Source organism: Camellia sinensis, chromosome 6 (assembly GCF_055761805.1).
Source record: "Camellia sinensis isolate YWXY chromosome 6, ASM5576180v1, whole genome shotgun sequence".
NCBI lineage: Eukaryota > Viridiplantae > Streptophyta > Magnoliopsida > Ericales > Theaceae > Camellia > Camellia sinensis.
In genome coordinates, this window is record NC_138966.1 from 129,117,242 (window position 1) to 129,142,540 (window position 25,299).

The following is a 25,299-nucleotide window of genomic DNA, read 5'->3' on the forward strand; positions in this document are numbered from 1 at the left end:
GGAGATAGAGAAATGTTGTCCCTTCAGCTCTGATATCTCAGCATGTACTGTTAAAACAAAGTCCTGATCTCTGACCAATTTCTCCTCTGCAGCCTTGGCAGCACAATAAATATTGATGTAGAAGTCAATAGTAGCTGCTGCCTGAGATAGATGACTTGAGACATACATGTCGGATTGCTCAACAATTTTGTAACACTGAAGGAAGCCATTCCTTATTATAGGTCTCTCTAGGGCCTCGAAAGGAATCCTTGAAAAAGATGTCAATAGTTCCAGGCAGTTGTCCAAATCTATCAGAAGTGTAGAAGGCTTACTACTGGAAGAAGGACTCTGAAAAATTTCTAGTAAAGAGTCAGCCAAAACTAATGGCTCAGCTTCACCATTGGCTATTGGAGAGGTAGAGGGCATGTCAAAAAGACTGGCTAGTCTCGCTTCAAAGATATCTACCTCAACCGTGGACATGAGGGGTGCAGAAAGGGTAGTGGTGGAAGGCACAAAGGACTGCATGGGGATAGGAGAAATAGGTGGAGCATCTTCAGCAGTCTCTATGGTCCTAGCCACCAATAGGTCAAGAGAAGAAGGGCTAGAAATAGGTAAAGGTAATAAACCAGGGTTTGGAGAGCTACCAGCACCCTCTGTAGGGGAATCAGCTATCATCAGAGATGGAGCAGCAGGTGGAACTTCCTTAGGAGGAGGGGGAAGAGTAAGGCTCGAAAAAGAAATGAATTGAGGTAGATCCAAAGACAAGTAAGGAAGATATGGATTTAATTCAAAAGAAAGATATGCAGGAATGATTGGCCTCAAGGAGGATACATGGAATGTAGGCCTAGGAAATGGGAGCATTATCTGAAGATTCCTCACATTTTGCATCTGTTCAACTTCAACTGGAAGGAGTCCTCATTGGAAGAATAGGCTCAGTAGTTGTTGCTGCAAAAGAAGAGAAGCACCAAGAATAGGCTCAGTAATGTCAAGTTCAACACCAAAATTTGATAAGAGAGAAACAGTAAAGGCTTGAAAGAAGTTACTTGTTTCAAAAGTGATAGCAGCAATGGGAGAGCTTTGAAGAGAGTAGTGCTCGGCAATGTGTTGCCTTCTTGCAGCCTCCCTCTAGATTGCATCAGCAGCAGCAGCTTCATCTCTTAAGAATTGCTACTGCCGTCTCTTCTCAGCTCTCTCAAAGACAATTATGGCCCTGGAATGTTCTTGTTCCACTGCCTTAGCAGCCGCCTCATGAATAGGGTCTTCGACGAAGTCAGAAGGAGAGACAGTCGTTTTCTTTCTTTTCCTTATTGGTGCTGGCATTTCCTGTTCTTTCTCAACCTCTCTCTCTTCAAGATGGGATTTAGACTCTTCAGGGGCAGGTTCTTTTTCTGCTGCTTTGGTAACTGTCCCAGGAATAGGGTTTTCGACTGAATCAACAGAAGAGGCAGTCATCTGCTTCCTCTTTTCCCTCTGCAATGGTACCTCCTGTTCTTTCTCAATCTCCCTCTCTTCGGTGTAAGATTCAGATTCTTCAGAAGTAAGTACTAGCTTTCTTTTCTTTTTCTGTTGTTGTTTGTCCTTGAGAGCAGCTAGAATTCAGTCCTCTTAGGAGATTCTTCTTGTGGAGACCCTGCACCAAAATGTATGAGTGTAGAGGAAGCAAACAAAAGAGTCGAAAAGAAAAGTGACTTGAAATTACTTACCCCTTTTTTAAGCAGCTCTAGTGACTTTAGCTGAAGGGGGTGAGGCTGCAGGAACAGTTTGGGCAACTGTGGAAAGAGAAAGCATGTTCTCAGCTGTTGTTGATTTATCCTTAGAAGACACTCCTAACCCTATCAGTAAATCGTGAGGGTGCGCTAATAGGCGCACTTCCATGTTGACTGACCACCAGTTTTGGAATCTTTTCAAAACCAAGCCATAGGGAAGAAAGGGGACAAATGTGAACTCATATAATTCTTTCAGCAGTCTGAATGTAGCTGCCTCTAGCTTTGATCTGGGTATTCTCAGGTCTTTGGCTGTAAGATGGACATTCGAGAGACTGCAAAGTGGAACAGGAATCCCCTGAGTAAACCCAAATTACCTGGCAAACTGAGAAGGGCAATACACCTCAGCTATACATTTATAAGCTCGAGGGTTTAAAGTGCCAATAAACAGCTCCCTTGGTAGCAAAATAGAAGCCCACATATCTTTGTGAGGTGAGATGGAACATTCATTATCAGCCAAAAAGGTTTGCAGCCAAGCAGGTCCTTTGCTGGCATCAAAAGGACAAAAGAAGGTGGGAGATGGAGAAATAGGGAGTTGGTGAAAAAAGGTGAGGTAATAAGCAAAGGAAGCAGGATAAAGAACAATCCTATCATACTTCTCTCCATAAGTGCTAGGGTCCTGAACAAGGAATCTTAAGCATTTGGGATGCAAATCAGTGAAATAGGTGAAGAGCCAAAGTTGGAGCACCCAAAGGGGACCCCCTTGGTTCACATCGAGAGGTTTCTCACAGAATTTGGAACAAGCTTTATAAACATGGCCTAAGAGGTAAGGAGCCAGAGCTATACGTTTTTTCAAAACAAGTGCCTTCACAAGTGAAGCAAACTCAGGTATAATCCTCTGAGATGATGTATAAAAAAGCAATTTACACAACCAGTACAAAATGAAGGAAAAAAGTTCTCTATCCCTCACGGGACCTACCCTTTTATTTTCGGCCTTTACAAAATCATTGTAGAAAGAGTTTAAGGGTGGAAGGGAGAACTTAACAGAGAGGTCTAGATAACTGGAAATGAAAGGAGAGCCAAGGAGTAAAAGCCCTAAAAGATGGCAAATATCAAGAACGGTGGGAGCCATCATGCCACATCGAAATTGGAAAAAATTGAAGTCCATGTTTCAAAAACAAAGAGCAGCAGGAATCAAGAAAGGGTCTTCAGGAATGATAAACCTGGAAAGACAGAGGGCATCGAGAATACAGAGCTCTTATAGGTCGTCTTCTCGCGTAGGTACGACTCTGTCATACCATTCTTCCTATTCAGCTCTTAATGTTGGCCAGCAGTGATGAGGTCGGGTCACCCTCCAATTTCCCTAATCGAGCCCTCCTTCGTAGAGAAGAAAATGGTCCTCCAGCCAAGGGTATAAAGTTGGAAGTTGAACAGGAGCCTCTCGAAAGATGGGGCCCAAGACGTATTCTTGTTTGTTGCTGTGGCGAGGGACGAAGAGACGGCCGTCTATGGCGCTTGACTCACCAATTGTTAACTTAGTGATCTCTTCATCAATGCATTTTTTCAAAGCCATGGTTGGGCTTATACGATCACTGGTAAGCACTTTGAGGGAAGAAGAAACCATTGGTGACAAGCAGCAACGAAGAGACAAGGAAGAGAGGGTTGATAGAGGAGAAGGGTTTGTGTGTTGAACGAGCGAGTGATTTCAGAGCACGAAATAGAAGGGTTTTAAAAGCCTTTGTGTCTGGAAAATATATTGCGTAATTTGTTAAGTACTAAAAGTACGAATACGAAGAGTTTCCTTCAATATTGATACTTTTGGAGGGAAAAACGCAGCCCAGATGATAATACCAGCTTCAAAATAAAATATTTGGCTTCGAAACCAGATTTTGGCGCCAAAAGTCAAATAACAACAGCTTCGAAACTACGAAGCCGGCTTCGAAGCACATTCCATACCTAGTGGATACAAGAATGCTCAAGTATTCATTTACTTCAAAGGGATTAAAGACCTGTTTTAGGTTTCTCAATAAAAGTAATGTTCTTCGAAGCAAGACTTGTGATCCCTTAAGGGTGGAAGTTGCTGTTCGAAACATCAAAACCAATAATTGGTTTGTATTTAAGAAAGATGCTCCTTCTAAACTAAAACAGTGCAGCCCTAAAAAGGAGCTTTCATATTTTTTGAAAGTATGGACTGTTATTCTAAGGAAAAATGGTCAATTTAAAACTGATTGATCATATTAACCATGACCATATGTTGGTTATGATCGAAACGAGCCTTAAGGGGTAAGATTGTTAAGTTCGAAGCACCAATTTTAAATAAAAATCAACAAAAATTGTTAACTACATTCCATAAATTGGGCAGGTTCATTGTTGGTTCTTTTAGTGTTTCATTTAAAACAATCGAGTCCAAGTTCGAAGGATAAGCTTGTTCAGTTCGAAGCTCTGAATTTTCTTTTAAAAGACAAATGAAGATAAGATCAAACCATACCAAACAAAGAAAAAGTCTTAGTGGTATTAAAAACCAAAGCAATTACATCGAATGGCCCTATTTGGGTACAAACTCAAGCTCATAAAAATAGGGAATGAAATAAATAACAAGATCATGAAATTTAGTCCAACAATGATCAATGAATTTCTATTCTTTCTTTATTCTATCCTCTATTTCTTCTAACATTGGCTGCATGAGTTGATTCGCTCTCACTTCGTAAAAGAGCTCTTCAGCCTTTATTTCGAATGTTGTTTCTCTCAATCCTTGTTCCAATTCGTCTATCTCTAAGTCATCCCAGTACGCAGAATCTTTATTCTTGAAATCATCGAATTCTTTAATGAAGTTCTCTGCTTCGTACTAAGCATGAATTCGAAGGGACGAAAGTTGGTTTAAAGATTGTGTGGTGGCCATAGAGGTCCGATGCCAGTGGAGAAGCAATGGAAGTTGGTCCAAAAACATGTGAAGCTCTGCTTGGGCGAGGGACATGACCCTGAGTTAGAATATCCCAAGCCCGTCGAAGGTTCTTGAAAGGGACTTCGTCCTCAAGAACATTGAATGGCAAGTGAGAAAAAGCCGCGAGCAGAAGTTGAGCTTGCTTTCGCTCAACTGGAGTAGGGGAATGTGGAGGCTTGTAAGGTGAAAAGATCTTATTTGCAGAAAGGGCAAGCCTCAATCTCTCTGTCCAGCGAGGATTTAGCGGAGGGGAAAGTGTGGATGCTTCTATTTTAGGAGATGGAACAAGGGCAGACGGAACAAGGGCATTAATATAATCGAGCCAGTCAGAAGAACAAATCTTTGCCTTCTAGGCTAAGAATGATGGATTGTACCCTTGTACTTCTTCTAGGCATCAAGCAGCGTGCACTATCTTTGTAGGCATGGAGGATGTATACTATGCCACAAGTAAATTCTCCTCCAAACTGCGTCGATAGTCAATGGGCACGTAGGGATAGACCATCGAGCTTCGCGCATAAGAAGGGAACTCTAAAGGGTCAGTAAATTCGACAAAGTGATGGTTGATTCGTTCCCTCAGATCACAGGCCTCAGGTTTTGACCAGCTTGTCCAGTCAGAAGCCCCAGAAGAGGAAGAAGTCGCAGCCTTGTCCCATGCAGAAGGTTGTGAAGAAGAACTTCCCATGTCCATATTTGTAACTTTCTGAATCAAAGGATTGAGAGCAGTTTGTTCGTAGTCCAAGGGTGAGTCAGAAGAAGAACTTCCCATGTCCATATTTGTGAGTTTCTGAATCGAAGGATTAAGGGCAATATGTTCGAAGTCCAAGGGTTGATAATTTGCAAAGGCATCTATGACCTGAATATAGAAAGGTGGGTAAAGGTGGCTAATTAATGTATGGAGGTTCTTTTGAGGAGGAACAGCATCGTCATATGACTCTTCGTGTGCTCGATCATTGTAGGAGAAAATTGATTCGGCCATAAAATGTATCAGTCTGTTCGAATGCTAAGGTGGTGGGGGTGTTCAAAAGATTGAAGGAGAGTTTAATGCTGATAGTAAATGACAGTTGCATTTCTGGAAAAATACAAAACCCATGCACGTTCTAAGACGTGGGAAAAAGACCTTGATCCACTAATATCACCAAGTATTGGGTATATTAGTGCGGGGGGTAATGTTGGCTACATATTTTGTACAAGCCAATTACAATTCGACGCGTGGCAAAGTAAGGGTAGTACGGGAAGGCTATTCAAATCTTCGATCCTGATCGTACACGTGGCAGTTAGTATTGGTTGTTATGAGATCTGAGTAGCAGTGGATCAGCAGAGATATACAGAGTGATGTGGCATAATCGGTTACTCACATTTGAATTCAAATTTAGGAGGGAAGCCTAACTGCAAGTGATGGCGTAATGGAGCTAATCTTGAGGCAACATGATCAGCGATCATGAAGGAGCAGTTTGACGGTTGGAAATACAGTTCGATGGTCATCCTTAAGCAGTATAAATAGCAGAGAAGGCCCTAGAAAAATCCCCCGGACTTAGATCTAAAAACCAGTCTTATTCTACTTTACTTAGTTTTACATTTTCTGTTCTTTACATTCCAGTACTTTAAATTCTGCACTGCACTTCATTCATAGGAGTAGTTTCAAGTAGATTGTCGTTGTAAACCTCTACGAGGCTGAGTTTGAATCATTGTAAGTTTTTCATTCTAATGAAATGCTTCAGTTGTTCTTTATTTGATCGATATTTTGCTTAATTCTCCTATATCAAGCTATCAGTAAAAGTCTTCTTCATTGAGACTGAGAGAACTAAAACATAATCGTCTGATAATTGGTTGGCAATTAAATTTCTGTAACTACTGATTGATCCTTGCTGGCACGCTCGCAATTACAATAATAACCTTCGAAAGCTAAAAAGCCAACACAAGTCAACTTTAACCAACTATTTCCTCCCTTCCTTTTTCATCATCATTTCCAAACACAGTTTCAATATTCACCCAAAAATACACAAATTTCAACGTATCAAATTGAGTAGTATAGAATCAATTTCCAAACACAGAAGCAAGCTAGAAAATCAACAATTTAAAAATTTAAAGCACAAAATCATCAAGTCCTAAATTTCCAAACACAGAATCACCAAATTTCCAAATTTCAGTTTCACCAATTTTGAAGCAAACAAAATTTTAAAAAAATTAGAAAATCAATACAGTGATGTCAAAAAAAAATACCTGACAGTGAGAGGGAGAAGAGAGACATATGATCTTCTTTTTGTTCTTTGATACAGATGATACAGATACCTGAACTTCTTTGTGTTCTTTGATACAGATGATATAGTGAGAGAAACAGAAGGGTGGAGGTAGACGGCAGTGAGAGGGAGAGGGAGAGGGAGATGGATAGATTTGGAGGTGGGTTTATGAGATTTGAGACATGGATGATCGATTTAGAGGGAATTGAGGCGTTTGGAGGTAGATCTGGCAGACAACAGCGGGTTGTAGGAGTGAGAGAGAGTTAGATCTAGGTTCTAGGAGAGAGAGAGAAAGAGAGAGAGAGAAAGAAGTGTCTATCCATGAGAGAAAACGACCGATCAGTTAGATAGAGAATAGATATATATATATATATATATATAGAGAGAGAGAGAGAGGAGTGAGATAAAGATAGGGGTGGGGAGTAGAGAGAGACAGAGAGCAGAGAGAGAAGGAGGTGAGAGACGGAGAACAGAGAGACAAAGAACAAAGAGAGACTTTTAGTGATGGAGGAAGAAGGGACATGATATCTAAAAGTGAGAGCGAGAGAGACGGAGACTGAGAGGGAGGAGGTGATGACGAAACCAAATAGAGAGAGACGGAGATTGAGAGTGAGAAAGATAGAGAAGAAACACGTGAACGGTGGTGATGAAACCAAATAGAGCCGTTATGCTTTGTTTTGCTAAAAACCAAAAGAAAAACAAACACCAGCTCGTGTCAAACGGTCATATCTTCAAACGGCTATTATATTGAAACGAGATAATGTATTTTTAAATTTTACAATGTTATTTATTTTTTAATATAATTGTTAGTCGTTATTTGCAATGTCATTTTTTTTTTAATTTTGTAATGAAATTTCATTTTTTTTTTTCAGTATTTTCTACAACAGAATGTAGTATTATTGTTGCAATGTATAATTTATTAAATATGTAGTGATATGTTTTTTGGGTGGGGTGAATTATATTTAATTTTTTCCCCCAATTTTTCAAATTTTTTTTCATTTTTTATATTTTCTACTTGGGAATAATATAAATATATAATTTTTTTTACAAACAATTAAAAAAAGGTCACAAAAGATAAAAAAATAAACAAAAATAAAATTCCAAAAAAATCTATATCCAAATAACACCTCTAAACTTGGAGGGAAAGTTGGTTGAGATTTGCCAAAATAACAAATGACCATTGGAGCACCATTACTATAATTTCGTGAAATAACACTATTTATTGTTAAATTATAACAATAACAATGACATTATAATAGCAACCATTGGAGATCCTCTAATCCGTGAGGAAAGCTGCCATCAATGATGCCATTAATTTATATGGAAGCTCCCTTAAATTATGTTAATTAAATAATTTTAAATTTGAATACCCCTTAACTTATGTTAATAAAATTGAAATGCTACCTTAAATGTTTCCACCTTCAATAAATCTGATTCACTGTGGTGTCAAAATAAAATTGTAAATTTAGATGCTCCCTTAAGTTATGTTATTAAAATAATTCCATATTTTTAAAATACAATTATAAATTTGAATACTCTCTTAAATTATGTTAATAAAATTGAAATGTTGCCATAAATTTTTTACTATGGTGTTAAAATAAAATTATAAATTTAGATACTCCCGATGAAATCAATATTATTATGGAACTAAAATATTCAATAAAGCACAATTTTTTCACTGAATAATGTTATATCCACTAATTGTTGTACTAATTAGTATATCGATTGATGATGTGGTATAATTTAAGAGGCTTTTGATATTTGTAATTTGTGTAATGAGTGGGGTCAATAATAATGTCATAACTAGTGTTGGTACACTAATTAGTGCATGTAGCACTACCATTTTCCACCACTTAACTGAATTTACTCCCTTGATTATTTTAATGTGAACAATAATATTCAAGGGTGTTTTGAGAAGATGGTTAAAAGCTATTTTTTGACTTTTTTGTGAGAGAGGAAAGAGGATTAAAAATTGAGAAGTGAATTTTAACTCACTTTTCAAAATAACTCTCATTAGTTCAAACTAAAAATCACCATCTTTTTTCAATTATTTTTTTACTGTTATTATCTCATTGTTAACTCTGTATAATACTCAATAAGTTTTCACTCTTTATTCAAGGTATGTTCAACTGTACAGTTAATTATTGATTATTTTAATATGAAAACAATAACTATCATTAGTTCAAATTAAAAATCATAATCCTCATAATAAGATGTGTGAAACAGTGTGGGTGTGTGTGTTTTTTTTACATAACAAATTAACATCATTTATATATTTGTTTACTATTTTTATGTATTTGACAACTATTTCAGGACTTTGAACCAATGAACTAATTAGAACGATATTTCATTATCAAATTCATTTCCCAGTTACTTTTTATTCTAACTGGATGGAAATTCAGTGTGAATTTAATTACATTATTATCCAGAATGATCAATATTTAATTTTGAAATAATTTTAATACTTTGATTTGCTAATAATTTATTATTACATTGTCAATATTTCACATTTTCTTAAATTTCGTTTGTCTTTATGTGCTACACAATGATTTTTTTTAATTTTATTTTAGGTTGAAATAAAAAAAAATACTAATAATATAAATGTATTAGCTGTACATAGCAAAAGTGTATTGCTAGTTTGACTAATATTTGAGAAGCATATATTTTATCTTCCTTGTACATAAATGAAGAAAAACCAATGTCTCGTTTATTTGGTTGATTAAGTTAGATTAGATGAGATTATAAATATAATAAGATTGAGTGATAAAATTAAAGACGTAAGATAAAATATATTTGTTTGTGCATTAGTGGGGTGGTATTAATTAGTTGACATTAAATTTATAAATTATGTAAAAGCTCTTATCACATACACGATAATTTTGTTAATTTTATACACTGAGGATTAAAATGTTCTTTTAGCCATCAATCTATAGGAGTGGACAACCAATCTCATCTCATACAAATGCTAATCCCATCATAAGAGAGGATTGATACATTCTCCTACAAACAAACATGACATAGGTAAGATTTACATATTACTTCTAAACCCCAAATCAAACATGGCATAACTTAAATATATAGAAATTATTCACATAATTAATCACGCAAATATAAGACTTACTTCTGTGTTTTGTTTGTAATTAATTCCGTGTTGGTAACAAGCCTCATTCATAAAATTTTTACAAAAAAAATTTGGAGCTCTAATACAGTGGACCTCACTTGTGATATAATGTGTATGTTTGTATTTTTGTTTTTCCCTTGCCAGCTTAGTAGAGCTCAAATTAGAGCTCTGTATCATTGCCCAAAATTTTAACTATTGTATAAAGAAAAAAAGATCAAAAATTTACTAAATGTCTCACATAAGTATATAACCTACACTATGTTACGAGATAATTTGAGATAATCTAAATAAGTATATTTTTTAATTTTGTTCTAAAAAATGTGTAGAAAAATAATACGATAATGTGATCAAAATAAATACACATATTTAATTTATGCCAAATAATACCTAAATCCATAAAAATCCCATACCCATTTAAAATATTTGATAAAAATTTTCATAAAACTTCCTGAATGAGTTGCTATAAAGTTCGGAAAGAAAAATATTAAAAACTTTAAATATTTTATCAATACTTTTATTAAATATTTAACATAAATATGAAACTCACACTACATAAATTCATATAATTTTCATACTCATATAAAATCTTTAATAAAATATTTGAGATCCTCCACGTTATGAGCACAGATCCTCCCCTTGCACTTCCTCCTTGTAGGGCTTTCGGGTCAACTTTTAGGCCCAATTTTGATAATCCGAACCGTTCATATTTTAAGATTTATTCAGTATATCATACCTGCAGAAAATCAAGTTAATCGGATATCAGGAAGCATGTGTTCGGGAAAATCAAACTAAAAACTATTTTTTTAAAGAATTTAATAAACAGTTTTCCGAACACATACTTTATGATATCCGATCAACTTGATTATTTACAGGTATGATATACTGAATAAATTTTAAAATATGAACGGTTCGAATTATCAAAGTTAGACCTAAAAGTGAGCTCGATGGCCTGCAGGGAGGGAGTGCGAGGAGGGAGTGCGAGGGAAGGATCCCAATTCCCACGTTACTCCCTATGAAAATACATGAATGTGGGTAGGGATGGCAATGGGGGTTAATGGAATGGATATTAATTCTCCATCCCTATTTTCCTATAATAAATTTTTCCCATTTCTCATTCCCCATGGGTACCACCCTCCCCATTTCTTAATGGGTTTGGATTTTTCCTAACCTACTTCAATCCCCATTTTTATTTTATTTTTATTTTTTATATTTAATGTTAACTACCACTTTTTTTTTTTTTTTAAAGGTTCACGACAAAAGATAAATATACCTTCAATCTTTTTTCTTTCTTTTTTAATATATTTAATGTTAACAATTTTTTTTTTATTATTATTTTTATTTTTTAAGGTTCACAACAAAAGCTAAATATACCTTTAATCTTTTTTCTTTCTTTTTTAATATATTTAATGTTAACAATTTTTTTTTTTAAAGGTTTTAGCTAAATATACCTTCAATATTTTTTCTTTCTTTTTAAATATATTTAATGTTAACAACTTATTATTATTATTTTTTTTAAGGTTCACAATAAAAGCTAAAAATATATATTCAATCTTATTTTATTTTATTTGGTTCAACAACAAAATCAAATACACATTAATTAATTAATTAAAAAGTTTGTTTTATAATAATCAAATATATAATTTTGAAACAATCAAATAAGTTTTAGTAATTTAAAAAAAAAAAGTGGAAGAACGTGGAAGATTAAAAAAAAAATTACAACCATCTCTCTCTCTCACTCTCACTCTCACTCTCACTCTCTCCCCTACATGTTATAAGAATCTGTTTACAATGTTATAAGAGCTTGTTTGAAGAAATAAAATGTGAAATAACCTGTTTGAAGAAAGTATTATAAGATCCATATTAAATTGCATCAGGGCATAAACAAGGAATTGTTTGTTGATTTCTTAGCCACGGACATTTTAGACACTAAACCATCTTTCTCTTAGCAAATTTGAATAATTCATTTTAATTTATCCAAAATCTAATTACACTTTTTAACAAATCTGAACCACTCATTTTAAGATATCTATGCCTTACGACACCCAATCCATCCTCCATCTTCTTCCTTTAGTCCCCTACGAATTTTGTTGTTTGTTACTTTTAAAAAACAAAAAATGTTGATTTTCTATCTAAATATATTTTTATAAAAATATTAAAAAAATGTAAAAAAATAAATGAAGCATAACATTGGGAAACAAGCTGATTTCAGTTAAATCTGTTCATAACTAAGAAAAATTCTTTTATTTTTAAAAAAATTATTTAGTAAGATTTTGTATTCCCTTTTTGTTTTTCCAGCAAATAAATCTTTATACCCATGCTTTCTAACCAATCACGACTCATGCTTGTTTCGATTCTCTACAATTTTCTTATTTTCAAATACATTCGTATATATATATATATATATGTTGTATAAATTGTGTGATAACATAAAATAAATAGATTCATACTCGTTAATTGAAATTTCAGAACAAGTAAACCATTCTGAAATTACAATACATAACAAAATAAAATAACATAGAAAAACAAATTGAAACTTGCACTAAACAGTGTCCTTAATTTTTTTAAATAAATTTAAAAAATTCTAGATGTGCATAAAATTTGACAAGAATAATGTGACAATGTTAATTAATGTGCATTTGATTTTATTGTCGTTTGGAAAGAGCTCATTTGGGCTCTTTTGGCTATTTGAGCCACAAAAGACAGAATAGGTTATTTGAGCCACAACAGACGAAATATCACATCCAACCCATAATCATTACACTCTTCTCTCACAAAAAAAGTCAAAAAGCCCTTCCCAAACCAAGCTTTTGAGCCCAGGCTCAAATAGCCAAAAAATCAAAAAGCCAACTCGCTTCCCAAACGGAGGCTAATGTATATTTAGCTTTGGTTGTGAATCTTAAAAAAAAAAAAAAAAAAATAGTTGTGAACCTTAAAAAAAATTAAAAAAAGAAAAAGAAAAAAGACTGAATGTATATTTAGCTTTAGTTGTGAATCTTAAAAATTAAAAAAAAAAAAAGAAAAAGAAGAGGTTGCAAACCTTAAAAATAAAAAAAATAATAAAAAAAAGATTAGATGTATATTTAGCTTTGGTTGTAAATCTTAAAAAAAAAAAAAAAAAAAAAAAAGACATATGTGTAAATTAGTAGGTATCCATCCCTAATCTATCCTGTGAATATTTAAAGAATATCACTTACCCTATCTAATAAATAAAAAAATAAAAAACCCATATATTTAAATTGAATCGCCATAAATATCCACCTAATAAATTATCCATTATCATCTCTAAATGTGGGCATTATTGGTGACTTTAACATGACCGACTTTTCATATTTTTCACCGTTACCGATTTCAAGCCTCGATACTCACTTCTCCTTTTTTTTATTTATTTATTTTTTTATCCCACTTTCCCTCCCTCGAAAATACTATGGGTGTGTTTAGGAATAAGTTAATTAATTATTTTACTTTTTTATAATTATCAAATCAATTAAAAAAATTAATTAGCTTTTTAATTAACTTCTTAAATTTTTTCTTAGTCCGACTAAAATAACTAAAAAAAATAAAAAAATTTAACTAAAATAATTAAAATAACTAACTTTCTAACAACACCTAAGGCACCGTTTGGGAAGATGAGTTTGTGATTTTTTAGCTATTTTAACCACAAAAGACAAAATAGGCTATTTTAGTCATAACAAACAAAACATTACATCCAACCCATAATCATTACATTCTTCTCTCATAAAAAAAATCAAAAAGTCATTTCCAAACCAAACTTTTTATCCTAAACTAAAATAGCCAAAAAGGCCAAAAAGTCAACCCACTTCCCAAACAGAGGCTTAGACTACTTCTAATAGTTACTCATATTTGTCCTCAAATTTAAATTTAGTAAAAAAAAGTTTCATTTTTTTGCTCCAATAATATTATCAAATTCAGAATTTCACTTTTCTTTCAGTAAATTAAGGACCAATGTATCTTTTATCAAATCACTGTTTATAATCGTTGCAGATGTCCTCCGAATAACCACCTCAAAGCGAAAATTTATGAAAAATTACATTAACCGGTCAATCGCCCGGTCGCTTGCGTGAAGGCATCAAAAAATAAAATTACACTGACAATCGGTTGAACATCTACTCAATCAACCAGTGTTCTGATAAAATTTTAAAATTTTTCATCAAAATACTTTAATATCAAAAAAAAAAAAAGCTTTTACTCAAATTTACTTAAAAAAATTAATACACTTCTTTTAAGTGGACAAATCTGTGTCAGTACAACAAATCTCTTCCTCTTAATCAAACTGCAAACCTTTTCTTTTCTTTTCTCCAGTTATTTCCAATCTCCTCTGTACTAAAGCCCTAGCTCGCACTGTCCCTTCACAGCCTCTTCTCCCCCCCCCCCCCCCCCCCTTCTCTCTCACATTCAATGCTTCTCCACCATTTTTAGCCGTTGCTTCTACTGCCCAAAATCCCAAAAAAACAGAACTCATTTCAGAGAGAGAGAGAGGGAGAGGGAGAGAGAGAGAGAGTAAAGGTGGGTTACGTTGGGAAGAAAATCTTTAATATCTTTTAATTTTGTTTCCGTGCTTCTCTTGCTATATTAACTGCCCCGCCAGTGAGAAATGAGAGTTCCCAAGTTCCAACTTTGAAGATATAGCAAATGGGTCAGTTTTATTTTATTTTTTTATTATCTCATTGATTGAATCAATCTTTTTGCAGAGATTACATGCCCTTTTAAGAGGGTTTCAAAGCTTTAAGTTTGACAATGGCAGACAAAGACCCAGATTTTTCTTCTCACAAACTTCCCACAACCACCCAGGTAAACTCACTACACAGAGCTTTAACCATTACTTTGTCTCTATGAATGATATATTTATACATGTATAATAATACTCTGCTTGGTTTTACGGAATACATTTTCATACGAAGGAAACGATATCTTATGTTTGGTTTAGATTCTGAAACTAATGAGTTACTGGTAGTGTTAGTGGTGGTGAGATGGTGGTAGTGTGGCAAAGGTTTATAAAATTTTAGTCTTCTCATTTCAAAAAATATATATATATATATATATATTTTGTTTAAATAAATTTATTTTTTATTAATTTTGTTTCTTGTTATATATACCATAAAAAATGTAGAAAATATTTTTTTTTATCAGAACAAATCAATCATTTAGGTATTATTTGATTTACTAAAATAGAATAGTCATTGTTCAAAATATTCATTTTGATATTTGATGGACTAAGAAAATAATAAAATATACATTTCAAATATAATCATCATATACTATTATTAGATAGTGATAAATTTCATTAAAATAGAGAACTAGTGTTGTTGGAGAGGAGGAAGACCAGCAGGAGATGTGGTGATGTGGGGGTGGCAATCATAGTTGTGATGATAAAAAAATAAAAAAATAAAAAAATAAAAAAATAAAAAATGTAATAGTGTGATATGGGTAAAACTTTTATATGAAAAATGGTCCATTTTAAGAAGTAGGAAATGTTTTCACCTAAATAAATTTTTTCATTAATTATGAAAAATATTTTTTTTTATTAATAGTCGTCTCTCTCTCTCTCTCTCTCTAGGTGATGGAGGAGCTGAAGGAGCTATGGGGAATGGCTCTCCCGACGACAGTCATGAACTTTTTGGTCTTCGTTCGAGCGGTGGTCTCAGTCCTCTTCTTGGGCCGGCTCGGCAGCCTCGAACTAGCCGGCGGCGCACTCTCCATAGGCTTCACAAACATAACCGGCTACTCCGTCCTTAACGGTCTCTCCGCGGGGCTCGAACCAGTCTGCAGCCAAGCCTACGGTAGCAAAAAGTGGGACCTACTTTCCCTCTCTCTCCAACGCATGATCTTCATACTCCTCATGGCAATCATACCCATCAGCCTCCTCTGGATCAACCTCGAGCCCATCATGCTCTTCATGGGCCAAGACCCGCAAATCACATCAACAGCCGCGACGTACTGCATCTATTCCCTCCCGGATCTCTTAACAAACACGCTTTTACAACCCTTGAGGGTTTATCTAAGGTCACAGGGGGTGACGAAACCAATGATGTATTGTAGTTTTGTTGCGGTGTTGTTCCACGTGCCGTTGAATTATTGGCTAGTGGTGGTGATGGGGATGGGGGTGGAGGGAGTGGCGGTGGCGGCTGTGGTGACGAATTTGCATATGGTGGTGTTGATGATGGGGTACGTGTACGTGTATGATGGGAAGTGGGAGGGGAGATGGACGGTGGGGATTGGAAGAGGAGGAGAGAGGGTTTGGGGAGAGGTTGGACCGCTTTTGAGGTTGGCGGTTCCGAGTTGTGTGGGTATATGTTTGGAGTGGTGGTGGTACGAGATCGTGACGGTTCTAGCTGGGTATTTGGATAATCCGAGGAATACTGTGGCGGCTACTGGGATAATGATTCAGACTACCAGTCTTATGTATACTGTCCCCATGGCCTTGGCTGGCTGTGTCTCTGCCAGAGTAAGTTCATCTCCTCCCCTCCGTTTGCATTTGGATTTGATTTCTTAGCCATTTCGATTTACGTTTAACAAGTTTATTTTAAAATTGATTTCAGTGATTTTAATTATTTTAAGACCCCTTAATTAGAATATTCATATAAAAGATAAAAAAATAATTAGTATTATTAGTTATATATTTGAATTAAATTTGCATTATAAAAAATGAATGATTATTCTTAAAATTTTAAAATAAGTATGGATTAAACATATAGTTATCGAATCATTTTGATTTTTTACATTAATATTCTACTGAATGAATCTTTAAAAAATAAACCATTCGCATCACCGAAATCGATTCCAAATTCATATATTTGATGACTCATATTTTATGATTATTGTTTCAATAATAAATTTGAAAATATGTTTGTATATATAATAAATTGTTGGTTCAAATCCTTTAGGCTATCATTACAATTTGTTTGGGTAGCTTGAAAATGGAGGTTTCAGTTACATTTTAAAATAGTTTTGGGGCATTAAGAAATATTACACAAGAATTTGGAAACACAAATCAAAATTTACATAAATTTTGGAAAGGGAGTTTGTAGGAATAAAAATAAGGGTGAATTATTATAAATTCTATGCAGAAGATTTATACAAGATATGGTCTTATAAAAAAATTTATAACCTAAAACACATTTACCCTCAATTTCAACTAATTAATAATCTGATTATTGATAATATCATATATAAAAAATCTAATGTTATCATAGATTGTGAAATTCAAAATAACCTAATTAATGGCAATATCATATATGGGAAATCCAATGTCACCATAGATTATGATCATATTTATATGGTTGAAAATTTGAAATTCAAAACGTAAATGTAACATGTAACATTCCAAATCCATTGTGACAGTCCCAAACCCAACATGACATTCCCAAATGCCTCTGAATTTCAAAATAACTTGATTAAAGGCAATGCCTTATATGAGAAATCCAATGTTACTATAGATTGAGATCATATCTGTATGGTTCAAAATTTGAAATTCAAAGCATAAATATAACATGTAGTATCCCAAATCCAATGTAACATTCCCAAACCTAACGTGACATTCTTATATGTTTCTCATTCCAAACCTAACGTAAATGTAACATGTAATATCTCAAACCTACTATGACATCCCCATATGCTTCTCATCCCAATCCCAATATGACATTTCAATACTCTACCGTTGAATTATGAATAATGTAACCTCCTAAATGTAATATGTAACATTCCAACCCAACCCATGTATTGAACCACCATCACCCCTAATCCAGCGTAATTTCAACATCAAACAATAGGATTCAATTCACATTCAATTATCAATCCAAATCCCCAATAATTTTGCGTAATGTACTGTGACATGCATGTGAACTCTGATTACAACAAAGACAGTACACATTCAAACACATGTACAACTGAACAAACACACAAATGTCATCTACTACATGGTGTATGTGGATTAACATTACACACTAAATGTAACATATATCGTAACATGAACATTTAGGTCCCAATTTACAATTATCATCTTACGACATGGTTCACATTCGATATCCAATTAACAACCAAAACCAAATACCCCTAACCCAATTCTTGAACCCATACACACCACCCCACAAATCGAACATATCAAAACGCATCAACCATCACAATGTCAAATATACACATTCAATTAGAACATTGGCCAAAAGTGTGCCTATCAATAAGTGTAATAGATCGTCAATGCCCTATTAAAGATGAACAATTCACACTTCAATAAACAGCAACACACTTCAACCAAAAAAAAATGCCTCTTGCCCTCAACTAATTGGAGTCGAAATCTGTCAACACACAACTCTCAAACTTCATCATATCATCGACCATGTCTACATCTATTTAAACAACATATTGAAAATGCACTGAAATTCCACGATTAAGGCGAAAAAAACTCGTACAGTCAGTGCTTGTAGACTTATCTTTCCTAAAAGCATTCCCGAACGTGATATGATGAATGAGAAAATTAGGTACAATATGAAAACAAATTAGGAGTTTAATAGTATACTAATATCATTCATTTACAACTCATAGGATTTTATGAAATACATTCCTATTTAAATAAGACTTCAAACTCTAAAAAAATATTCATAAAATTTTACATTAAATAAGTCTTCCAAATAGGATTTATAAATAATTTTCCTTTAAAAGGTAAAATAAAATAATCAAAATTCTAGTAGTAATAGGAAAAAAAGAAAAAAAAAAATCAAGTCACCAATTTCATTAAATAAGTGATTTAATCATACTCTTTTGTATTTATTTTTGTATTAAATTCTCTAATGAATTTAATGTTTTTCTTTGTTCTTAAAATTTTTTTGTGACAAAAAAGTGGAAAATATAAAATGATTATTGTTGATATGTTGTGTTTGAGTTCAAAAAATATATCTATCTATATATAAAAATATGTTGTGTTTCAAAATATGGAAATTTTGATATTCTATTAATATTTATTTTGGTATCATAAGAAACAAAAACAAAAATAAAATGAAAACAAAAACATTTAAATTGTTTGGATGGATAGAAACAAATTTTTGTTTTTATGATATGACCAGTATATTTAGATGACAATGACTTGTGCGGCTGTTTTGGCAACTAGGTTAAAAGTCAGTTTTTGATTTTTAACTTATTTTGAGTCACATCATCTTTCATATTTTTTATTCATTAAAAGATAAAAAAATTAAAAAGTCAACTTTTAACTAACTTTTAAAAACACCCCATCATATATAGGCCTTGTTGCAACTATTTTAATAAGTTAAAATTTTTGTGTTTGAAAAGAGAATTGGATTGGATGTGATGTTTGTAATGAAAAAAGTAAAATGATTATAGATTTGATGTGACATTTTATCTTATTAATTATTTTAATTTATTTTATTTTTTTGTAAATTTTTTTCAAAAAAAAAAAAGTCAAAAACCCACTTGCTTGTGTAGGACAGCAAAGAAACAGTGACTTCTTTTGAAAAATATGTTAAAAGTTAATTTTTTTAATTTTTTTTAAAAAAAAATGTGCAAAAAAAATTAAAGAGACGACTAAAAAAATTAAAAAATTCACTTTTAATCTTGATGCCAAAATAGGCCATTAATTGTGACGTTACATGGCTTAGTTTTTGTTTATTTTGTCACTTTGAATTCACATTCTCCATTGATGGTCATCTTTTAATGACAACTAATGTTTTCAAAATGGAACCCAACAAGCACTTTTTCATTAAAAATCAATATCGTTTTTTAAAATGTCTGTATAAACTAATAAGCAGGGATTTTCACGGGATATATTTGAGACATGTTTGTTATTTCTCGCCCCAAATCATATTAAGATGAATAAATCAGGCTGATGGCGGGCGGGGGTGGATACTTTTTTTTTATACCTTTTTTTTTTTTTTTGCCTTATATATAACCAAATCAAAACTTAAATTTCATCTAATAAAGTCGGTTATATGAATATTTTTTTTTCCAATCGACTTTAACGGTCATTTAGTTAGTCAAATAAAGAAAATTCATTTTCTATGTATTATACTCGCCTATATCAATTTAGATTTATTCATTCACTTAACACTTTCATCTACTGTTACTGCATCGTATTCTTTTATGTATTATACTCGCCTATATCAATTTAGATTTATTCATTCCCTTAACATTTTCATCTACTGTTACTGCATCGTATTCTTTTAGCACCGTCTTTGGTGGTCTCCACTGTATATAACCAAATCATCTTAATCTATTTTCTCTCAATTTATCTTCTATCAGTGTTAATCCTACCTATTCACGAATATACTTATTACTAATTCTGTCTTTTGTAGTTTTGACACGCATCTACCTTAGCATTCTCATCTCAACAACACTTAGCTTATCTATATGTTTTTTAATTGCCCAACATTTTGTCTCATACAAGATCGCTGGTTTAATAGTAGTTTTATAGAACTTTTCTTTAAGTCTGATGGGTACGTGTTTATCACACAATATCCCAGTTACACTCCTCCATTTAAGTTACCTTGCCTTCATTCTATGGATTATATCCATTCCAATCTCTCTAACTATTGTGATAATTAATCCTAACTAATAAAAATATTCACTCACAGGTGGTTCTTGATTCTCAATCTTCACTTCTTATCTGTTTCCATTATTGCTGTTATTAAAATTATATTCCATATGTTCTATTTTAATTCTGTTTATTAAATCTTTTAAATTCAAATATTTCTCTCCAAATCTATAACTTAATGTTAATTTCTTTTTTTCTCACTAAGCTAAAAACTCTAAATCATTTTATTTTCTTCACATCCCTCAAACGGAGTCTGATTTTTGTAAGACATGCATAAATATCCCATTTGAGACAACAATAGTGGCACAACACACCATTGTGGGCAAGAATGGGACCCGAAAAACATGTGCATATCTAGACCATGATTTTATGTTTTGATTTCTTCATGGAGCCCGCTAGATCTATGTTGTCAATTTACACATTATGATTATGAAACATTATAAGTACTTTTGAAAAAAAAAAAAAAATTTAATTTTTTCACACTTACATGTGCAGGTTGGCAATGAGCTTGGAGCGGGGAAGCCATATAAGGCCAAGCTGGCTGCCCTAGTTGCATTGGGCTGCGCTTTTTTTATCGGTATGATCAACGTGATATGGACGGTGTTCTATAGGGACAGATGGGGTGGCTTGTTCACGACCGATGATCAAGTCAAAACCCTAGTTGCTTCAGTTATGCCAATCATGGGATTGTGTGAGCTCGGCAACTGCCCTCAAACAACTGGTTGTGGCATCTTACGTGGGACCGCTAGGCCCGCCGTGGGTGCCCGTATCAATCTCATCTCATTTTACTTTGTGGGCACCCCTGTAGCCGTCGGCTTAGCCTTTTGGTTCGGTGTTGGCTTTAGTGGACTTTGGCTCGGGCTCCTATCGGCTCAAGCTGCTTGCGCCGTGTCCATTTTGTATGTTGTGATGGAGCGTACCGATTGGGAAGGTGAGGCTTTGAAGGCTATGGAACTTACCAGCACTGGCTTGGAGCTGAGTACTTGCAATGGAAAAAGTGAGAAATATGAAAATGAAGTGAAAAAGGGGTTTTTGGTGAGTGATGATACCGCTGAAGTTTTGTAGAGAGCAAATGGTGTAGTTTGATAGGTTTTTTTATTTAATGTGTAATGCTACCATGACCAACTTTTAGTATCAAAGTTTAATTATATTTAATGTTTTAATTACTAATGCATTGGTATAAGATAAGAAAAATGAGATCATTAAACTAATGGATATGTGATACATATTCAAGATGCATAGGAATATTATTAGTGGGTTTCGTTTCAGTTTTTTAGAAATTGAGTTTTTATTTTTTGTATTTTTTTGTTTTTAGTGAATATTTTTAAAATTTTAAGTAATTTTTTTACTTTTTTAGATGTACCTTACTTAAATGTATTTAAATAGTAAAATATTTGTGAAAAAATATTTAAAAAAATTAATAAGTACAAAAAAATATTAAAAATGTATTGAATTTTTGTATTTTTTTTTATATTTTTGGTATTTAGTGAAATTTTTTAAGATTTTTTTTTTTTTTTTACAAATATTATACTTTTTAAGTGTATTTATGTTAAGGTGTGTTTAAAAATTTTAAAAATTGCTTAAAATATTTTTAAAAATTTAATGAAAACAAAAAAATATAAAAAATAAAAAAGTAGAATTTTTTAAAAAGTAATTTTTGAAAATTGAAACCATAAAGAGTGATTTGTTTCTTTGTTATTTAGCTTTTTAAGAGATGGACTCTCAGTTATTTATAAATATCTTTTCAGTAGTTTTTTTTTCTTTGTTTTTAAATTTTTTAAGATAAAATTGTTTAAAAAATTGCATTTGACCAATGCTACGGAGGTTTTAAAAAAAAAAAAAAAAAACTTTTTTTAACACTTATCAGTGAATTATAATTATAAATAAAATATTTAAAAAAAAACATTACTTTTTAAATGAAAACGAAAAAAGAATTATGTTTGGCCTTTGTCGAGTTTTTTGTGTTTTGAAGTAAAGAGAATATGAATGAATTGTTTGTCTTGTAGAAGTTGATCCCATTTGATAAAGACTTAGCGCTTGATTTAATTTGGTTTGTTTGTCTTGTAAAAGTCTAAATTTATTGTCTCATTTTTCTCATGTTTTCTTGTTTTAAATTCTCTTTTTACTGCATGATCAAAATTTTCTATCTTGATAAAGTGATAAACAGAGAATTTGGGAGAGAATATAAAAGAAAATAGTTGCAAGTAAAAAATTTCATTACTATATTTTACTATAAGTGATTTGAGAAGTTGATTAAAAGATAACTTTTTAATTTTTAAAAGATTTTAAATTTTTTTATATGAGAAATAATGTGACTTAAATTTTTTAAACTTCTTAAACTTTTTTCCAAATAACCCCTACAGCATTTTCAATGCCTTTATACATAGGCAAGAAAAATCTAGTGCTCAATTATTACCATCAACAATGATTCATCCCACTAAAAACATCATCACTAATAGCACTAATGCATTAAAAAAATAAAAAATAAATAAAAAAATACAACTTCAAAACTAAAACATCACATCATTAATGACGGAACTCACTACCACCTAATTAGTGGGAGCACTAATTAGTGCTCCCAAGTATTTTTCTTATTACCATCAACAAGTGCAATAGAAAGGCCACAATAACAACTACTCTATGGAGAAGAACAATGGAAGTGTATGCGTTGTCCTATTTCTTTTGTCTGCATTAGCAAAAGTGCGGGTTCCTAAAAGAAAGTACCATTTAAGAACAAAGTGCCTATCGAATAAAAAAAAGTAAGCGGATGTTTTTTTTTAACAACTAGCGGCGGATGTGGTTTTTTTTTTTTTTTAACTATAAAAAAAAGAATGTTTTGAAGTATCATCATTATATTTGTAAGCTCAGACTTTAGAGTAATCGGTTGTCAGCCTAATTTAATTCAATTCATAGGAAGGGACTCACCACTGAAGTACCAGTGGAGCTCATCAATCGCTTCAGCCATGGATAAATTTTGATCGGAATACAGCGCGACTCATCAATTGCTTCAACCATGGACAAGTTTCGATTGAAATGCAGCGCGAGGTCTTCGAAAAGAGCCCTTGAAAAATCTAGGATTTTCATGCCCTATAAGAGTCGAACTTGACTCATGACTGTGGGAAGCAATGCCTTCACCACTGGGTCACTACCCTCGATGGTGTGAATGGGGTTTGATCAGTAGATTTGGGTGATGCCGTCTGTTTTGGAATAGATTATTTAATTTCTTATTAAAAAAATATAAAAAATAAATAAAATAAAATATTTAAATATTTTATTTTATTGACTATTTTAATTTGAAATGGCTAATATTTTGCCCGGCAATGATTCGTAGCTCGAATTCGAGGCTCGAATTCGTCGGAGTCGGAGGAGGAGGGAGGAGGAGAAGGATGAGGAAGGGGGAGGGAGGGGAGGGGGCCATAAAAATGGTTGGAGGAGGAGTTGGGGCCGGAGGCGGGGTTGCGCGGAGCTGCGGCGTGCTGCGACGGGGACGGCGGGCGGAGGCGGCGGAGGCGACGAGCTCCTCGCGACGAGGACGGCGGGCGGAGGCGGGGGAGCTCCCTCTCTCCTCTTCCCCTCTATTCCTGGTTTCAACGAAGAAGACGAAGAAGAAAAGAAGAAAAGAAAGAAGAAAAGGAAGAAAAAGAAAGGGGAAAAAAAAAAAAAATGTAAAACGACGTCGTTTTACAGATTCGAGCCAAAAGTCGAGCCAATTATTCGAGCTACCAGGAATTATTCTATTTTGCCCATCTCAAACACCCAATGAAGCTTGAAATATGACAACTCATAACTTTTTTTGGTTTTCGGGCTTTAAAATTTGAATAACTCTACCGCCAACTAAAATATAATTATATATTGAATATACAAAAAAGAGTGAGACCCCCTTTCTAAGGGACCCCCACGACCTCCTTTGTTTTTTGATTGGTTGAAATTGTTTTTTTTTTTTTCCTTCTCTCCCACTCACCAACCCCCACGTGTGTGTGGGGGTGGTGGGGGTGGGAATATAAGGGGTCCTAATCACAGCTCTTGAATATAATAATAATATTGTTTTATTAATGAATAAAGAATTGAATATGGAGTCTTTACTATTTCTATTGTGAGTTGTTTGGTACATTTTACAATTATTTGATACAATTTTTACTTAATATATAATTTTAATAAATTAAAAAAATGTTATATTTAATAACTAAGGGAGAGGTGTTTTTGACTTTTGTTTTTTAATTATCAACTTTTAATTTACACTAAAAAGTTGTATCAAACAAACCCAATTTAAAAACAGTTTAACTATGAATGATATTTGAGTTGAGGTGTCATAATTATATCAATAATGTTAGGTAGCTCAAAATTTTGTGGTTCAAATGTCTCAAATCACTTAAAACGACGTCGTTTTGACAGATTTGAGCCATTTGAGTTACAAAATTTTGAACTACCAAATATTTTTCTAATTATATTATGACAATTGGGTGCTCCAATAAAATCTAAATTGGACTTAAGTTTTACCATATTGTCAAATTTGATATTTATATTTAACAATAAAAATACCGTAAACGCTTTCATTAATACTATAGTTATATCTAATACTTATTTATAAAACACAACATAAATCTTTTGGGTGTGTTTGTTTGGACGGACTGGATAAGGGGAGATTGTAATTCATCGGAATATTAGTCTTGGGATACATTGTCCTAGGACTATTTGATTGGACTAAACTTGTATTCTATGTTTGTTTAGTCATGAGATTAGATGTCTGGATTGGACTATTTTTA

The 25,299-nt window shown here is 33.1% G+C and overlaps 1 protein-coding gene across 1 annotated transcript; it reads left to right on the forward strand.

The window, feature by feature from the left end:
- Positions 1-14,271: 14,271 nt before the first annotated feature.
- LOC114281422 (MATE efflux family protein) lies at positions 14,272-21,706 on the forward strand. The gene is made up of 4 exons (XM_028223866.2): positions 14,272-14,505; positions 14,691-14,790; positions 15,557-16,444; positions 21,032-21,706. Exons 2-4 carry the CDS (start codon positions 14,737-14,739, stop codon positions 21,599-21,601), a joined length of 1,512 nt encoding a protein of 503 aa, XP_028079667.1. The 5' UTR covers positions 14,272-14,505; positions 14,691-14,736; the 3' UTR covers positions 21,602-21,706.
- The last annotated feature ends 3,593 nt before the right edge of the window (positions 21,707-25,299 follow it).